The 14451-nt window shown below is 41.1% G+C and overlaps 4 protein-coding genes and 1 non-coding gene across 5 annotated transcripts; 1 reads left to right on the forward strand and 4 right to left on the reverse strand.

Annotated features, from left to right (window-relative positions):
* Nucleotides 1–2020: 2020 nt before the first annotated feature.
* LOC124053167 (hemoglobin subunit beta-like) lies at nt 2021–3130 on the reverse strand. The gene is made up of 3 exons (XM_046378158.1): nt 2835–3130; nt 2464–2686; nt 2021–2268 (listed from the first exon to the last, which is right to left on the reverse strand). Exons 1-3 carry the CDS (start codon nt 2924–2926, stop codon nt 2140–2142), a joined length of 444 nt encoding a protein of 147 aa, XP_046234114.1. The 5' UTR covers nt 2927–3130; the 3' UTR covers nt 2021–2139.
* Nucleotides 3131–4374: 1244 nt separating this feature from the next.
* hbae5 (hemoglobin, alpha embryonic 5) lies at nt 4375–6125 on the forward strand. Its single transcript, XM_046378161.1, has 3 exons — nt 4375–4850; nt 5449–5656; nt 5900–6125. The coding sequence occupies exons 1-3, from the start codon at nt 4756–4758 to the stop codon at nt 6026–6028; spliced, it is 432 nt and encodes a 143-aa protein (XP_046234117.1). The 5' UTR covers nt 4375–4755; the 3' UTR covers nt 6029–6125.
* trnai-uau lies at nt 5248–5341 on the reverse strand. Its single transcript has 2 exons — nt 5304–5341; nt 5248–5283 (listed from the first exon to the last, which is right to left on the reverse strand). It is a non-coding gene; the product is annotated as a tRNA-Ile (tRNA).
* Nucleotides 6126–6333: 208 nt separating the features above from the next.
* Nucleotides 6334–8258, reverse strand: aqp8a.2 (aquaporin 8a, tandem duplicate 2). The gene is made up of 5 exons (XM_046377227.1): nt 7983–8258; nt 7665–7791; nt 7368–7582; nt 6516–6650; nt 6334–6426 (listed from the first exon to the last, which is right to left on the reverse strand). Exons 1-5 carry the CDS (start codon nt 8240–8242, stop codon nt 6381–6383), a joined length of 783 nt encoding a protein of 260 aa, XP_046233183.1. The 5' UTR covers nt 8243–8258; the 3' UTR covers nt 6334–6380.
* A 1042-nt stretch (nt 8259–9300) lies between these two features.
* LOC124052616 (aquaporin-8-like) lies at nt 9301–13632 on the reverse strand. Its single transcript, XM_046377089.1, has 5 exons — nt 13291–13632; nt 12753–12879; nt 12196–12404; nt 11740–11874; nt 9301–10124 (listed from the first exon to the last, which is right to left on the reverse strand). Exons 1-5 carry the CDS (start codon nt 13557–13559, stop codon nt 10082–10084), a joined length of 783 nt encoding a protein of 260 aa, XP_046233045.1. The 5' UTR covers nt 13560–13632; the 3' UTR covers nt 9301–10081.
* Nucleotides 13633–14451: the final 819 nt, after the last annotated feature.

Here is a 14451-nt window from a genome sequence, read left to right on the forward strand (position 1 = left end):
ATTTATTGGCTGAATTGACCTTGAGATACCTTTCTGTTTTTCTTTCTCAACATCAAATTCTGAGGTCAAGAATAAAGCTTAATCAATTAAGCTCAGAACAGATTTAATGTCTTTTATCATCAAGTATACTTTTAAAAAACTCAATGCTCAAGCTTAATGAATTTTTCCCAAAGGATGAGAAAGATGAGAAAGACTCTTACCCAAAAGGTAACCTAATAACCTTATTTGATGATTTGCATTTTCTATTGCTGGGTTAAAGCCGTTCGGTTCTTCTGTCCTCACCAGCCGTCCTGACAAGTGAAAGTCAAGCAGGGACACGTGCGTCCAAAGGAAATCGTTCACGAGGAGATGAAGGAAGATGATCTTGCTGATGTGTCTTGGGAGGCTGTTTCCAAACATGCTAATGTACAATCTGGACTACATTTCATGGGAGAAAATAGCTAACATACTGATGTATTTATTAGTGCAATTTTGCCATCCTTATTGGAGCTGTGAACTGATACATGAAATTCTATATATGCATAAGATGGAAACTTCCACTGTTTCCAGCTTTGAAAACTTTGAAATAATGGCAGGTTATTGACCATTACTTTCTTTGCTGATGTCTGGAGCACATTTGCTGTATTTTATCATATTTTATGCTACGTTTTGGATCATATTTCATGAAATGGAATATTCCTTAAACAGAGAAACACTACGAAAGGCTCGTGTGGTGACCTTTAGGAGTGTTTCACTTTGGATTTAATGGGCATGCTGGGAGATGTTGCTATTTAAGCTCCATAATAAAACTGCTTCCCTTGATGCTGCATCATTTTATAGGATGTTCATGTACTAATTGAATATTATTTTTCCTAGAAACAAAGATTAAAATCAGTCAGCATGCACAATGTTTTGTTATCTTTTTAGTATTAAGTGTTCCCACAGGTTTTCTTTAAATTCCAGCTTTTTACTCGTCTCCAAAGCCTTGCGTGACTTCATTTTGATGTCTGTTCCCACGTACATTTTCCATCCTACAGCATGCTAGCCCCCTGAAAGTTTTAGCAGTAATGAGGGGGGCTTTTTTTGGTGCTGAAACAAATGTAGAAAGAATACTGAGCTGTCTGTGGTCTGTGGAAAGTTGCCAGCTCTCGTCAGCACAGAGCTATTCACGGTGTTTCTGTGGCGGTGAAATGAAATAAAACTGTGATGCCTTTGGGAAAGAAGCATACAGCACTTCTGACAACCGTGGGAACTTACTTCCCAGCTGATCCATCAGGAACTATACATCATGCTGTGCTGACTTTCACCAAGACAATCCAAATTATTACACTATCACAAAATGATCTGAAAACATTGATACTAGTGAAAATATAAATGTGACATTGTGTACTTGGGTCTAGTAGATGTACACTATTTAGTTTCTGTGGTTAGACTTTCAAATACACATTAATTAAGCTTAAAATGAAGTGCAGAGAATTCTGTCACTATCACAAGGCCCACAAGTGAAGCCACCTACAGGACTCAACAAGCAGTTGCACGGTGTTTGTCCAACACTGCCACACAGCCTGTGATGTATACATCTCATACAGGACATATGAGGGATGACTTTGAATGGGCGGGGCCAAAGTTGATCCTATCAGCTGTGCCATTGTTTCTGTGTTTGAGCTGAATTTTATTGCTCATTTCTTCGTTTATTTTCTTATTCAGGGAAATATGGTTCCCCTAGTGACTGAAAACGTTTGAACCTTATCCAGGGTTTGTAACTGTTTGCCCATCAGTGCACCACGGCATGCAGCTGGTCCAGCATGTTTTTTCAGATAGCCTGACTTTATCTACCTCTAAATATTTATGTGTCGTGCGTAAAGGCAAAAAGCTCATGCTACTTTTACAGGTCACTTTAATCTTTGTCTTTCTTTGAAAAGTGTAGATGTTTTTATTATGACAGCTTCTTATTAGGCTTTGTCAATTTGCCCGTGCACCCTCCTCAATGAGAACCTGACCTCTATGGCTATGCGTAATTACGCACGCGTTAAAAGGGAAAAAAGGACAATAAATAAGCTTTGCTTCGGTGGGCTTTTATTTCCTCATTGGGGAGACACATAGCACATGTTAACAGACGTTAGATCTCCCTCGGGTGTCCACGCGAGGAAGCTGCTGGGTTTAGTGGTACTGCCTTCCCAGAGCAGACACCACCACGGCCAGGAACTTCTGCCAGGCTCCCTGGGTTTCGGGGGTGAAGTTGGCTCCCATTTTGCTGGCGATGACGATGGTCAGGCAGTCAGACAGCAGCTATGAGAAGGGGAAAAACTTAGTTAGTTCATGCGAGAATTTCAAATGTAAATCTAATGCGTACATTTTGGTTTGCAGTGAAATTTTCTTCAGGTGAGGGGTTTTATACCCCAACATATTGTCAAGGTGTCATTAAATTTCGTGTGGGGTGAACCGACTATGAAATGAGAGATTGTGAAGATGCTGAAACTTTACCCTGAAGTTGTCGGGGTCGACGTGCAGCTTCTCGGAGTGCAGGACGCTCAGCTCGGCGTAGGTGGCCTTGATGTTGTCCATGTTCTTCACAGCCCTGTCCAGGCCGTGCAGAATCTTAGTGCCGTGGGCTGCGATGTTCGGGTTGTTCTTGATGGCCTCTGCATTGTAGAGGTTTCCGAAGCCGCCGAAATACCTCTGGGTCCAGGGGTAAACGATCAAGCACCTGCAAGGGGGAAGAGACATAAAATGACAGTTACGCCTGGAATAATACCAGTGTGAGGCGGAAGGATTCTTTTGGATGTTCAAGAAACTGTCAAATCGTCTCTCAAGTTTACATAGAAGCTGGGTGTCAGGAGCTGCGTTTTCCGTACCTGCTCAGAGCCTTGGACCCGACGTCCTCGTAGTCCAGGCCGGCAAAGATGTTGTTGATGATGGTGCGCTCCTGTTCAGTCCACTCAACCATGGCGGCTCTTGTTTATGTTTTGTTCAGGCTTGAAAGAAAAGGCTGAATAGTTCTCCAGTTCGACCCCCGTCTATTTAAACGCGTCAGAGCTTCCCCCACCCAAAAGGAGAGGTCAGCTGTGATAGGCTGCAGATGAAAGGTTTGAGATAAACTATACAAACTCTTCCAGAACTTTCTGGAAAGTTTTTGTTATTGCTTTAATAGTCTTAAGTTAGATTTACAAAGACTTGATGTTTTCCGAATCGGATAAAAACTGGTCAAATGTGTCGTGAGGCTAAACTCTCACAAAGCATGAAGGCAATTTGCGCTTTTAATGGTTTGATTTTGTGTCGGAAACTTGAGTTCTTGTACAACTATGCTAAGTTAACAACCTTTGTTATTATTAGTCTAAATCAAATGAATTATCTTCAAAACGGAATTTCAACTCAGAACAATTGTGCACATTCAGCCCTTTTGAAATTTTAGTTTTTCCAAATTTAAAGACGCTGGCTTTGTGAGTATCTTCCCAGGATTCTTTCTGCTCCTTGCTTTAAGCTGCAGGATTATCTTTCTTTTACACGTTTAGGACGACAATTCTTTTCATAACCAACAGACTCAACAACTTGATCAGGTATTAAACAATTCTCGTAGCAAAGCATTTTTTTTTTGAATCTCACTGACTTTGCCAAGCAGTAGGACGGTGGTGTTATCTGCAGAAGCACACTGGCGTTATCTCCAGCAGCGCCCCCTCCCCACCCAGACAGCCTCTGCCAAAATTCACTTAACTTTTGATTAAGGAAATACTTGAGGCCGGTGATAAAGACTGTGAGCGTTATTTCCTCCCCTTGATAGGTAATAAATTTGTAGCTGGAGCCAAAAAAATTGGCTCGAATTAAAAAAAAAAAAAAGAAGAAATCACTGATAAATCCTGCAGAGCTTTCACAGCTACAGTGTGATAAAACTATGATCATTTATTTACAGGAAATAATTAATGCAATACACGTGGCTCCTGTGCCGGGGGGGCAGGAAGTCCAAATTAATTTTTGTTTCTGCGTCGTTTGTCTCTGATGAAAATGCAAGCTTATGAGTTCTTGTGTCCTTAAATGACCCATCATTTTCCGGCTCGATTAATTTTTTAATTTTATTTATTTATTTTTGCAGAACATTTTGTGAATTAAATTAAAAAAATATATATATGTACTTGAAAATAAAAGTGAAAGGAAATGTTACTAATAAATAACAAACAGCGATTGCCTTTAGAAAATGTTACATTTTTGTAAGTTTTTAAATTGTTTCAGGCCAGAGCAATAAATAAATAAATAAATGAATAAATAAATGTCACACGCCTCCCAGCTGCTGATGGCTTGTAAGACTTGGAGGCCTGTTTCTCTCGGTGTGAGTTTTGATCTGTCTTTAAGGTCACGTTCACTGATGTTGACTTCACGTCTCTCACTATTCCACCCCAGGCCTCTGAGGTCCTGTCTCTGCACCTGACGTCGCTGCTCTTTCATCCTGTGACCTGGGATGCCCTCCTGCACGCCCGCCCCTCACTTTTAAACCAACAAGCCACAGGACTGGGTGCATGTGAGGACACGTCGACATTTTACATACATTATCTTATTTTTGCCACCTGATACCCAGGATGTGAGAAGCTGATAGAACCTGGCATCCTGCCACTGAAGTTTCTATCAGGCTGAGAAGAAGGGTCCGATCTGCGTCAAGGGACGTGGCTTGGCATCCATTCCAGTGGGTGTGACTCTGGACCAAACTGAATTTAAGCAGAGGTCCAAACTAACCAGGGATCACCATCGAATTCAGGTGGAGAGAGAGAACGAGAGACCCAAGCCGAGATGAGTTTGAATGAGAAAGACAAGGCTGTCGTCAAGGCCTTGTGGGCCAAGATTTCCAAGTCAGCAGATGCTGTCGGCTCTGACGCTCTGAGCAGGTAAGAATCACGTCCAGTTAGCAACAGCTTCACTTTGTTTTTGCAGCCTATCAATGATTTTCTCGACTGACGCACGACACCAACCACTGATATCACGACTGGTGATATTATCCCGTGAAGGTGCTCTAAAGGGGGGGTGTGATCTGTTACATTTTAAACTTTTTTAAACGTTGCTCATATTGTTTATGCTCAAAATCGTTTTTAGAAAGTGATGAGCCTGTCTGACATGGCAGCAATGGAAGCGAAACTGCTACAGAGCGCAAAATATTCCTGATTGAGAAATGATGCAAAGTAGCTCGTCAGAGACGCTTGAACTTATTTTTCAGACCAAAAGCAGATACACCTCAATCAGAAAGGGTTCTAGTGTTCGTCATCACCAATGACTAAAATAATTGAGTGCTCCAGGTGAGGCTCGAACTCACAACCTCGGCATCACTTCGCAGGTATCTGTCTTATAAGTACCGCGCGCTGACCGATTGCGCCACTGGAGCCTGTCCGGCAGGGATGCTTAACACGGATAGAATCATCTGAAATCAGATTCTAGTGGGAATCCCCTCAGTGGTTTGTTTGCCATTTAACGTCCTCTCCACGTCCACAGGATGCTCTGCGTCTACCCACAAACCAAGACCTACTTCTCCCACTGGCCTGACATGAGTCCCGGCTCTGCCCCCGTGAAGGCCCACGCAAAGAAAGTGATGAGCGGAGTCGGTCAGGCTGTGGCCAAGATTGACGACCTGACTAACGGCCTGCTGGAGCTGAGCGAACAGCACGCCTTCCAGCTGAGAGTGGACCCGGCCAACTTCAAGGTGAGACGCACACACTTGGCACAAATGGTGACGTAAGAAATGTGCTGGAGTTCATTTCACCGACATGAAAGTTTAATATTACGCATTCATAATATCTTGATTTAGGTTATACTACCAAAAGAAATCTTTTGTTTTCAAAGCTGATTCCGAGATTGTGCTTGGAACTTGTTTTTAATAAAACCACTGAGACACTGTTTTTGTTTTTTGGTTTTATGCCACGATTGCTTCCTCTGTCATCCACAGATCTTGTCCCACTGCCTTCTCGTGGTGATCGCCACCATGTTCCCCAATGACTTTACTCCTGAGGCCCACGTCGCCATGGATAAATTCCTTGCCGCCGTGGCCCTGGCTCTGGCTGAGAGATACCGCTGAGGCGACCGCAGTGTGGCATGAGTTCTGCCCCACAAAACCATATAACGCATGGTGAAAAAATAAAGAAAGAATAAACTTCATGCCGCAAAAAAATAAATATGATTCCACTGTCTTTTATCTCTCCTGAAATGTGTGCAGACTTTATCCACTGACGAGCCTATACGTGCTTTTATTTTTACTTTTAGGGAACAAATGTAAAGATCGTCAATATGCGAACAAAATTTGACATAAGAAAAGAACAGCATCAAACTGACCGTCATCATCAAGTCATCATCAAAAGTACCCGTGGTGACACAGATATTGTTTACAGGTTTATTGTTTGTGCATGGCAATAAACTCACAATGGAGCCTGTTATGATTTCATAACGATTCGTAACTTGTTATCGCCGAGAATGAGCCTGGAACAGAAGAGAGACATTGCGAGGCCGTTTGTTAAGGTATTCATTTATTTCAGTCCCAGCATCCAATCATATGTGGCTTGTCTTACCTGAGCAGAATAGCGGCCAGTACACCTCCGCCTATGGGCCCCACCCAGTACACCCAGTGGTAGTGCCAGTAGTTAGTCATCACCGCTGGACCGAAAGCTCTGGCAGGGTTCAGACACGTCCCGGATACATCACCTCTGCAAGAAAAATAAAGACATTAAATCAAATTAAATTAAAGAAATTAAAGAAAAGAATTCAAAATGTCTTAGGAAATATGCAAAAATATATTAACTTAAATTGGCACCATGGTAATAATGTGGAGTTTTTTTTAATAAATTAGATTTAAAAAATGTAAACATATTTATTTTATTTATTAATTAGAGCGATTAAAGAATTTGTTGATTGACTTAGACGTCATTTTATTTCGCAGTTACTGAATAATATAAAACCTTTGCAAAAAAAAAGTAAAATTTCATTAATTTAATAAAGATAACTGAGCTATTGCGTTTCAAATAAAGTAAATGGAAACAATTTAAAAAAATAATTAATTCAAATTCAAATAAAACCATACATGTCTAACATCTTTACGTATTTAGCTGCTCTCCCAATACAAAACAAACAAACAAATGAAAAACATGCGCAAATCAACATTTACGAAACTTAATCTGCTTGCTTTGATAAATGTTTTTTGTGGATGTTTGCAATTTTTGTCACTACTGTCCCTTTAGAAAACTTAATTGTCAAACGTGAGAGTAAAATGTCAGGAGGGAGGGGGTTTATTATCAGAGGGCCGCCGTGCGCTTTGACAAGCTGATCTGAGAAGTAAAAATAGCAAACAGCAACGTCCGAGCGGTGTAAATGTTTAACACAGTGCAGACTCCATAAACTTTATGATCAACGCCCATTTATCTCACCCTGCCAGGATGTTAACGATGACGGTACAGCCCACTAGGAAAGGAGCCAGTGGGGTTTTGGTCTTTCCGTTGACCGCCACTAGCAGAACCACCATGGTGACCAGGCAGGTCATGGCCACTTCTCCAAAGATGGCTCCAGACAGCTGGCTGTCTGACTTGAGGATATCAAACGCTGCTCCTGTGGCGTTTTTGTAGCGATCTGGAGGGGTCATCACCTATAAAATGTGTTATTAAGGATTCTGTGAAGCCAAAAATATGCATCTTTTCAGAATATTCTGCAGTTAACTTGGACTCGACCTTGGCCATTCCAGCTCCCAGCACTCCTCCGATCAGCTGGCTGGCGAGGTAGGGTCCCACCATCATCAGCTCCATGCCTCCACACAAGTAGATAGCAATAGTGAAGGGCGGATTGAAATGGGAGCCGCTGGAGGAAGAGGAGCAGCAGATAAAAGTTGAGATCAGCTTGTGCAAAGGGGCTCAAGTCATACGAGTCTGCCAAATGTCTGGGGGCTGGTTATTATCATGCATCAAAGATAACACGAAGCGCGCACAAAACTAGCATGCAAAAACACAAATTTCCTGTCCTCATTTCTTTGTGTCCTTCACACAGATTACCTGATATTATCCATGACCGCCACCAGCACTGCCACAGCCAGCCCATGCACCAGGGCCGGCTGCAGACGTCCAGCTGCAGGCACATTCTCGATGACAGACACGCAGCCGATGAAAACAAAGAACATGGTGCCAATTATCTCGGCCAGGCAGGGCTGGAGCAGTGTCTCAAATTTGTTGGGAACTTTGGACACAGGTGGCTTCTTGCCCTTTTCCATTAGAGTAGAGTCTGCGTTCTCCATTTCAATTTTGTCAGCTGCCATCGTTGCCTGTTCGATGTTCAGTAACAAGACGTTTCTGTTAGAGGATGATTCTCAGAGCAGGTCCTCCAGCACGCAGGTACTGCAAGGTGTAAAGGTGTTGTTTATTTATAATTATCACCAGCAGTGGGCACACTGAACCTGATATGCGTCACACCATGTTGTAAAATGCATTATATCAATGCAGTCCCTGCACTAAAAAAGTTCGTTGACACCTGTCCAGCCAGGTAATCCAGCACTCCAGGAGTCCTCAGAGTGACCTTTTGTAAAAGGGACGATAAGACTCAAAACAAGCCACGAGCTAATCATGAGCGAAGTCACTCAGAGGGAATGAAGTGCACTTTACTCATCATCACACTTGCTCTTGCAGGAGCCTGTAGATAAGATAACCTGCACCACAGACATTATTCAGTATGCGCTTGTGTAATCCACATTGGAAGTGTGTTATGCTCTAAATTTCCCTTGGGATCAATAAAGTATCTATCTAATTACTGTTTTCTGGGTGTTGGGCTCAGCCACTTACTTCCAGTGAAGGGAAATGCTTCAGTATACCAAGACATTTTGGACAATGCTATGCTTCCAACATTGTGGCAGCAGTTAGGGGAAGGCCCTTTTCTATTCCAGCCCCAGTGCTTTCTTTTCGTCCAACATCAGTGTCTCACCTCACAAATGCTCTACTGCATGAATATGCAAAAAATTCCCACAGAAACACCCCAAAATCATGTAGGAAGTTTCCCAGAAGAGTGGAAGGTGTTACAGCTACAAAGCTGTCTGTGTATTTAGAATGAGATGCTATCGAAGTCCCAGGTGTTTGTGGTCAAGAGGCTCAATGCTTTTGCATATCATGTGTTTTACTGCACTGATTTTTTTTTTCACTTGTTTAAAGGACAAATGTTTAGGACTGAATTGCTCCATGTCAACCAGCTACAGCAGCACTGACACATTAATGCATCATTGATAATAACAAACTTACACATGTAGCATTCAGCACCACAATGAGCACATTTGCTTTAACATCGAGCTTTCTGCAGCTCTCAGCATGCATTTTATCATATGTTTTTAATGAAACAAATAATATTACACTGAGAAACGGCATAACAACAGTTTTGCACCTGCACACATGAATGCACAGCACAGATGATCTATCCTCATCATCATCATTGTTACAACTATCACCATTAGTTTTACAGGATGCATATTGTATTATTTTGATCTTTCATTTGATCTAAGGGCACAAGTTTACAAGTAATCTAATCTTGCTTTATTACATAGTGCAATGCCCTTGTACTGTCTTTTAAGAATTAAAGCTAGCGACAGTTTTCTACTCAGGACTTTGTCCAAGACAATGAGTGCAAAATGACTATAAAAAGATAACAAAGAGTGATCATTCAACGAGTACTGCCTGTGTGGAATTTATTATCAAATGTCTCTTGTAGTTTTCCATCATCATCACCAACAAGTCCAAATCAGATTGCTATCATAACATCAAACAACTGAATCTTGACTCTGCAGCTTTTCAAGGACGAATATATTTGAACACACTTTGCCGCAAATTTCAAGTCCCTCTCTGGTCGAAAGTGTGTTTTTCTTCTTGTTCTTGCAGTTGAATGTTTGAGCTTCACCATGCAGCGATGAATGAGCAGAGTCTGTTTTCTCTGAGCACATTTGGGTATACCCTTGTACATGTGTGGCAGGGAATCTCAAGTGTTACAGTCTGATTGTTGAGTAATGTATCATAATAAAACTTATACAATAAAAAATATACATATAATTCAAAGGGAATAGCTGTCAACAAGGCAACGGGGATGCCCTTTCTCTCCTCTTCTTTAATAAATTAGACGGTCACTTCAAAATAATTCGAGTCTTCTGGTCACCAAAGAAAAACCTGAAAAAGAGTGATAAGTCAATTAGTGAACTTGTCATTACTGGTCATTCACGACAACACTGAGTATGACTTTAGGTCAGCAATATGGATGATTGTACTCTCAGATTCACCTACAAAATTTTACTGAAAGAGAAAAAACTAAAAGAAGCAAAACACAAAGAAATACAATAAGTTGTGCTTGTTGTATTTCTTTTTATTTTGCAGAACAACCACCAGTTGTAATCATGGCGCTTGTTTAATCTGTTTGTGGGTAATAAACATATGAATTGAATAGTTTTTTGACTCTGTGTAAGGTTAGACTGCAGGCTAGTGGAAAAGAAAGGAATTAAAGTTGCTCCTGGTACTTCTAAACTAGAAAAACATATTTAGTAAAGGTATTTCCAGGTGTAAACGTGCTCTTATCTATACACTTTTCTATCTACAAGTACAGCAGATAAGACTCCTATGTTATCTTTGCATCATATGTGGCATATGAACTGAAAAGAAGTGCCATCTCTGTAGTCTTTACACTTTACACTGTGAACTTTTGCATATTTCCTGGTCAATAAGTCGCACACACAAAAACAAATTTGTGAGCTCATTTGCTCTGATAAATGTGTCTGAGCCCCTACCATTCACAATATTTTCTTTCCCCAGAGTCGTGAAGGTATGACTTGCCCTACTTTGCCTCTGATTGGTTTATCCTGATTCTCTTAGCATAGCCTTAACCAAGTACCAGTCAGTCAGAGGCATAGTGGGGGAGATCATGACCAGTTCAGTGGAACATCACACGTTTTGTTGCCATGATTGGTTGCAGGTCTATCCAGCTGTGTTCAGAGGCAGTGACCAAAAGTTCACATTTATAAACTGGTCTGGCAGGTTACTTGGTCATATACCTGATTCTGATTTATTTATATTTTGACCCCTTTGCTAATGAAAAAATGTGCTTGTGGCTCCACACACACATAGACTATTCTGCAATGACCTGCGCTATACTGACAAAAGTAATGGGACTTCAAGTGAAGGGAAACCTTAACGCGTCGGCATACCAAGACATTTTGGACAATGCTATGCTTTCAACTTTGTGGCAACAGTTTAGTGAAGGCCCTTTTCAACTCCAGCATGACTGTGTCCCAGTGCGCAAAGCAAAGTCCATAAAGACACAGCTGGATGAGTTTGGTGTGGAAGAACTTGACTGGCCCTCACAGACTCCTGACCTCAACCCCATCCAACACCTTGAATGGTCAAAAATTCCCACAGAAACACTGCAAAATCTTTTAGAAAGCCTTCACAGAAGAGTGGAAGCTGTTATAGCTGCAAATCTGTCTGTGTATTTAGAATGGAATATCATAAGAGGCCTGTTGGTGTTAGGTCACTGTCCCAATACTTTTGTCTATATTATGTGAATGTTTTTATTAAAGTACCCTACGGAGTATTCTTGTAAACAAATAAGTTTACACTCAATGTTGTTCATCAAAAGAACGTGTGTCTGTCGTTGAGGTCTGCCAAACACCCTTTAAGAAATTTAAGGATTTTATTACATTCAAATAAATAAATAAATAACGAGCCTGTTAAACAGCCTTCAGGGGAAACCTGTTTGAAGCTAAACCACCACTGTGTTCTGAGCTACACATACCTGACAAGAGTGACAGAGACCAGCGCACCACAAGCGGGTCCGACCCAGAAGACCCAGTGATGGATCCAGTAACCGGCAACCACAGCTGGACCAAAGGCTCGGACAGGGTTCATACAGGCTCCAGACAGAACCCCTCTGAAACAACAGCCAGCACAAAGCAATGCAGTGACACAGCTACACAGCTTTGAGCAGCTTTGAACATTTAGGCCCTCATATAAGGAAAACACTGACACTCTTTTCTTATGGGTCCATGATTTCTTCTGGAGAAAATCATGCATTGTGTATAGATTAGAGACAGTTATCTTAGCTTGAATTCAGCTAGTTGAGTTTCTGAGGATTTTAGAAATATCTCGTATCGGTTAGTTAAGTTAGTTATAACTTGAAGACTGATAGACACAAAAGGCACAACAGGAGTAATGGTGATTTTGTAGACAACTTCAATGCCGAGGCTCTTACCCAGCAAATATGTTGGCTGTCACAGTGAGGCCGATGCAGATAGGAGCCATTGGTGAGCTGGTTTTGCCGTTGATGGCCCCCATGCACACCACCATGGTAAGGAAGGTAGTCATTATCAGCTCTGCCAGGGTGGCTAAAGCCAGATCATTGTTTTCTATCTTAAAGGCGGCTCCCGAGGCAAGATCATACACAGCAGGAGGGCAAACAGCCTGAAAATAAAAACAAACTGAGCATATGGTATTTCATCAAGTACATGATAAACCTGACTGGCTGTCACTTATGTTCACCCTTCATTTTTCTCCTACCCAACAAAGCATACCCCAAGACACGAAAATATCTGTTTTGTGTCATAGTGAGATCCAAATCCATTTATACTGAAGGCCAAAGTTGAACTTACTCTGTCATACTACTACTGCTCTGTAATCAACATTTTGTCAAATTTGAGTGATAGGTCAAAATTCTGCATAACCATATCAAAAGCATGAGGGAAAATTTAAGAAAAATGGATTCATTTTCATTTTTTCCTGCTAGAGATGGGCTTCCACAGTTTTCCTTACCCTGGCCAAACCAGCACCGGCCATCCCTCCCAACATCTGAGCCAGGACATAAGGCAGCAGCAGACGAAGCTCCATCCCCCCACACAGGTAGGCGCACAGAGACACAGCAGGGTTAAAGTGTCCCCCGCTGCAATAAACATAATGGACTTTACTCTTCCTCTCAAATGATGTTATGAAATGATGATGTAAAACCTGTCCATCCAACATGGGATAAACAGAATTTCTAAATGAATTTCTTTGGATTCGTACAAATTTCTTGCATCAAATTGAACAAGTCGGTGAATGACAGAAAATTATGAGAAATTATTCAGAACCCCGTTTGCCCGTTCTGCTGTAGTTGCCAGTTTACTTGATAAAAAGAGCAGTTTATATCAGGTAAATTTCACTCACACCTCAAGGTAAATTTGCTTTAAATAAGTATAACCAAATGAACAAAATAACACACTTTTCTAATATTGCAAAAATTAAAAAATCCAGAGAATGCAATATCGAGCACACAAACCAACACAAAACAAAGCTGAATGACATCAGTCGATACCTAATTTGCCCAAAGATCATGATCATCACTCCCAGCGCCAATCCGTGTGCCACAGCAGGCTGGAGGACACCAGGCACTTCATTGTTTCCAATAACAGACGCACATCCCACAAACACAAACAGGCTAGTCCCAACCAGCTCAGCCAGACAGGGCTGCACATACTGCTCAAAGATATATAATTTCTTGTTTGTGTTGCTCCTGTTTCGTTCTGCCGTCTCCTCTCCCATCTCTGTCATGGAAAACTCTGTTTTGTTTTCTGTCTGGGACATACTGAATTGCAATTTAAAAAAGAAAAAAAAATGTAACCCTTCTAACTTGTGCACTTGTTCCACTGATGGACTGCAGCTGAAAACTAGGAGGTCTGAGGTGTGTTCTTATGTATACCGTGATGAATAAAGGACCTACGCACATCCCCATTTTTTTCTCTGATGCCCCACCTTCCTGCGATTGTTTATACTCCCAAGACTTTTCACACTCATGAGAAGCTCATAAATATACCAGCACTACAGATAAGAAAGATGAGCGTCTTATCAGTCAACAGCAGAACATCAACCACGTCCCTTAGTTTTCTATCAGTAAATTTTAATACATCTGAAGATTGCGAAAACTTTGCTTTTCTTTAGGTTCAATCTGCAATAATTGATTTTTGGGCACATGGGGGCAGCAGAAACAAGCTATGAACGCAACACTTAAAAATGATCAATTTTAAGTTGATAGGGTGACTTTTTAGTAGCAATGGAAGAAGTATTCATATTTTATTTTAGTAAAAGTAGGAGTACCACAGTGTAATAATGTAGTCTTGCAATCAATGTCTTTGTCAAGTAAAAGCAAAAGTATTAATATCAAATATACTTATATCACTAAAGGTATAAGTGCTCATTAATACTCATTAATGGGCCATTTCAGTAACAACTCATTACATAAGTTAGTGCTGCATTTACACATACACCATTTTAATGTTGTGGATTACATTACATACTTAACCCCAAATAATATTTGATTACTTTATGAGTTATAGTTAGTATAACTATTGAAACATTCAAAATGTGAGTTTTTAAAGTTTTATAATGCAACCTTAGACCACAGTTAAATAGACAGAGAGGTCCACAGTGTCAGGTCCAACCAAACCAACAACCCTCCTCTGCACGTGTCCATTATCAG

Source organism: Scatophagus argus, chromosome 21, assembly GCF_020382885.2.
Source record: "Scatophagus argus isolate fScaArg1 chromosome 21, fScaArg1.pri, whole genome shotgun sequence".
NCBI classification, from domain to species: domain Eukaryota; kingdom Metazoa; phylum Chordata; class Actinopteri; family Scatophagidae; genus Scatophagus; species Scatophagus argus.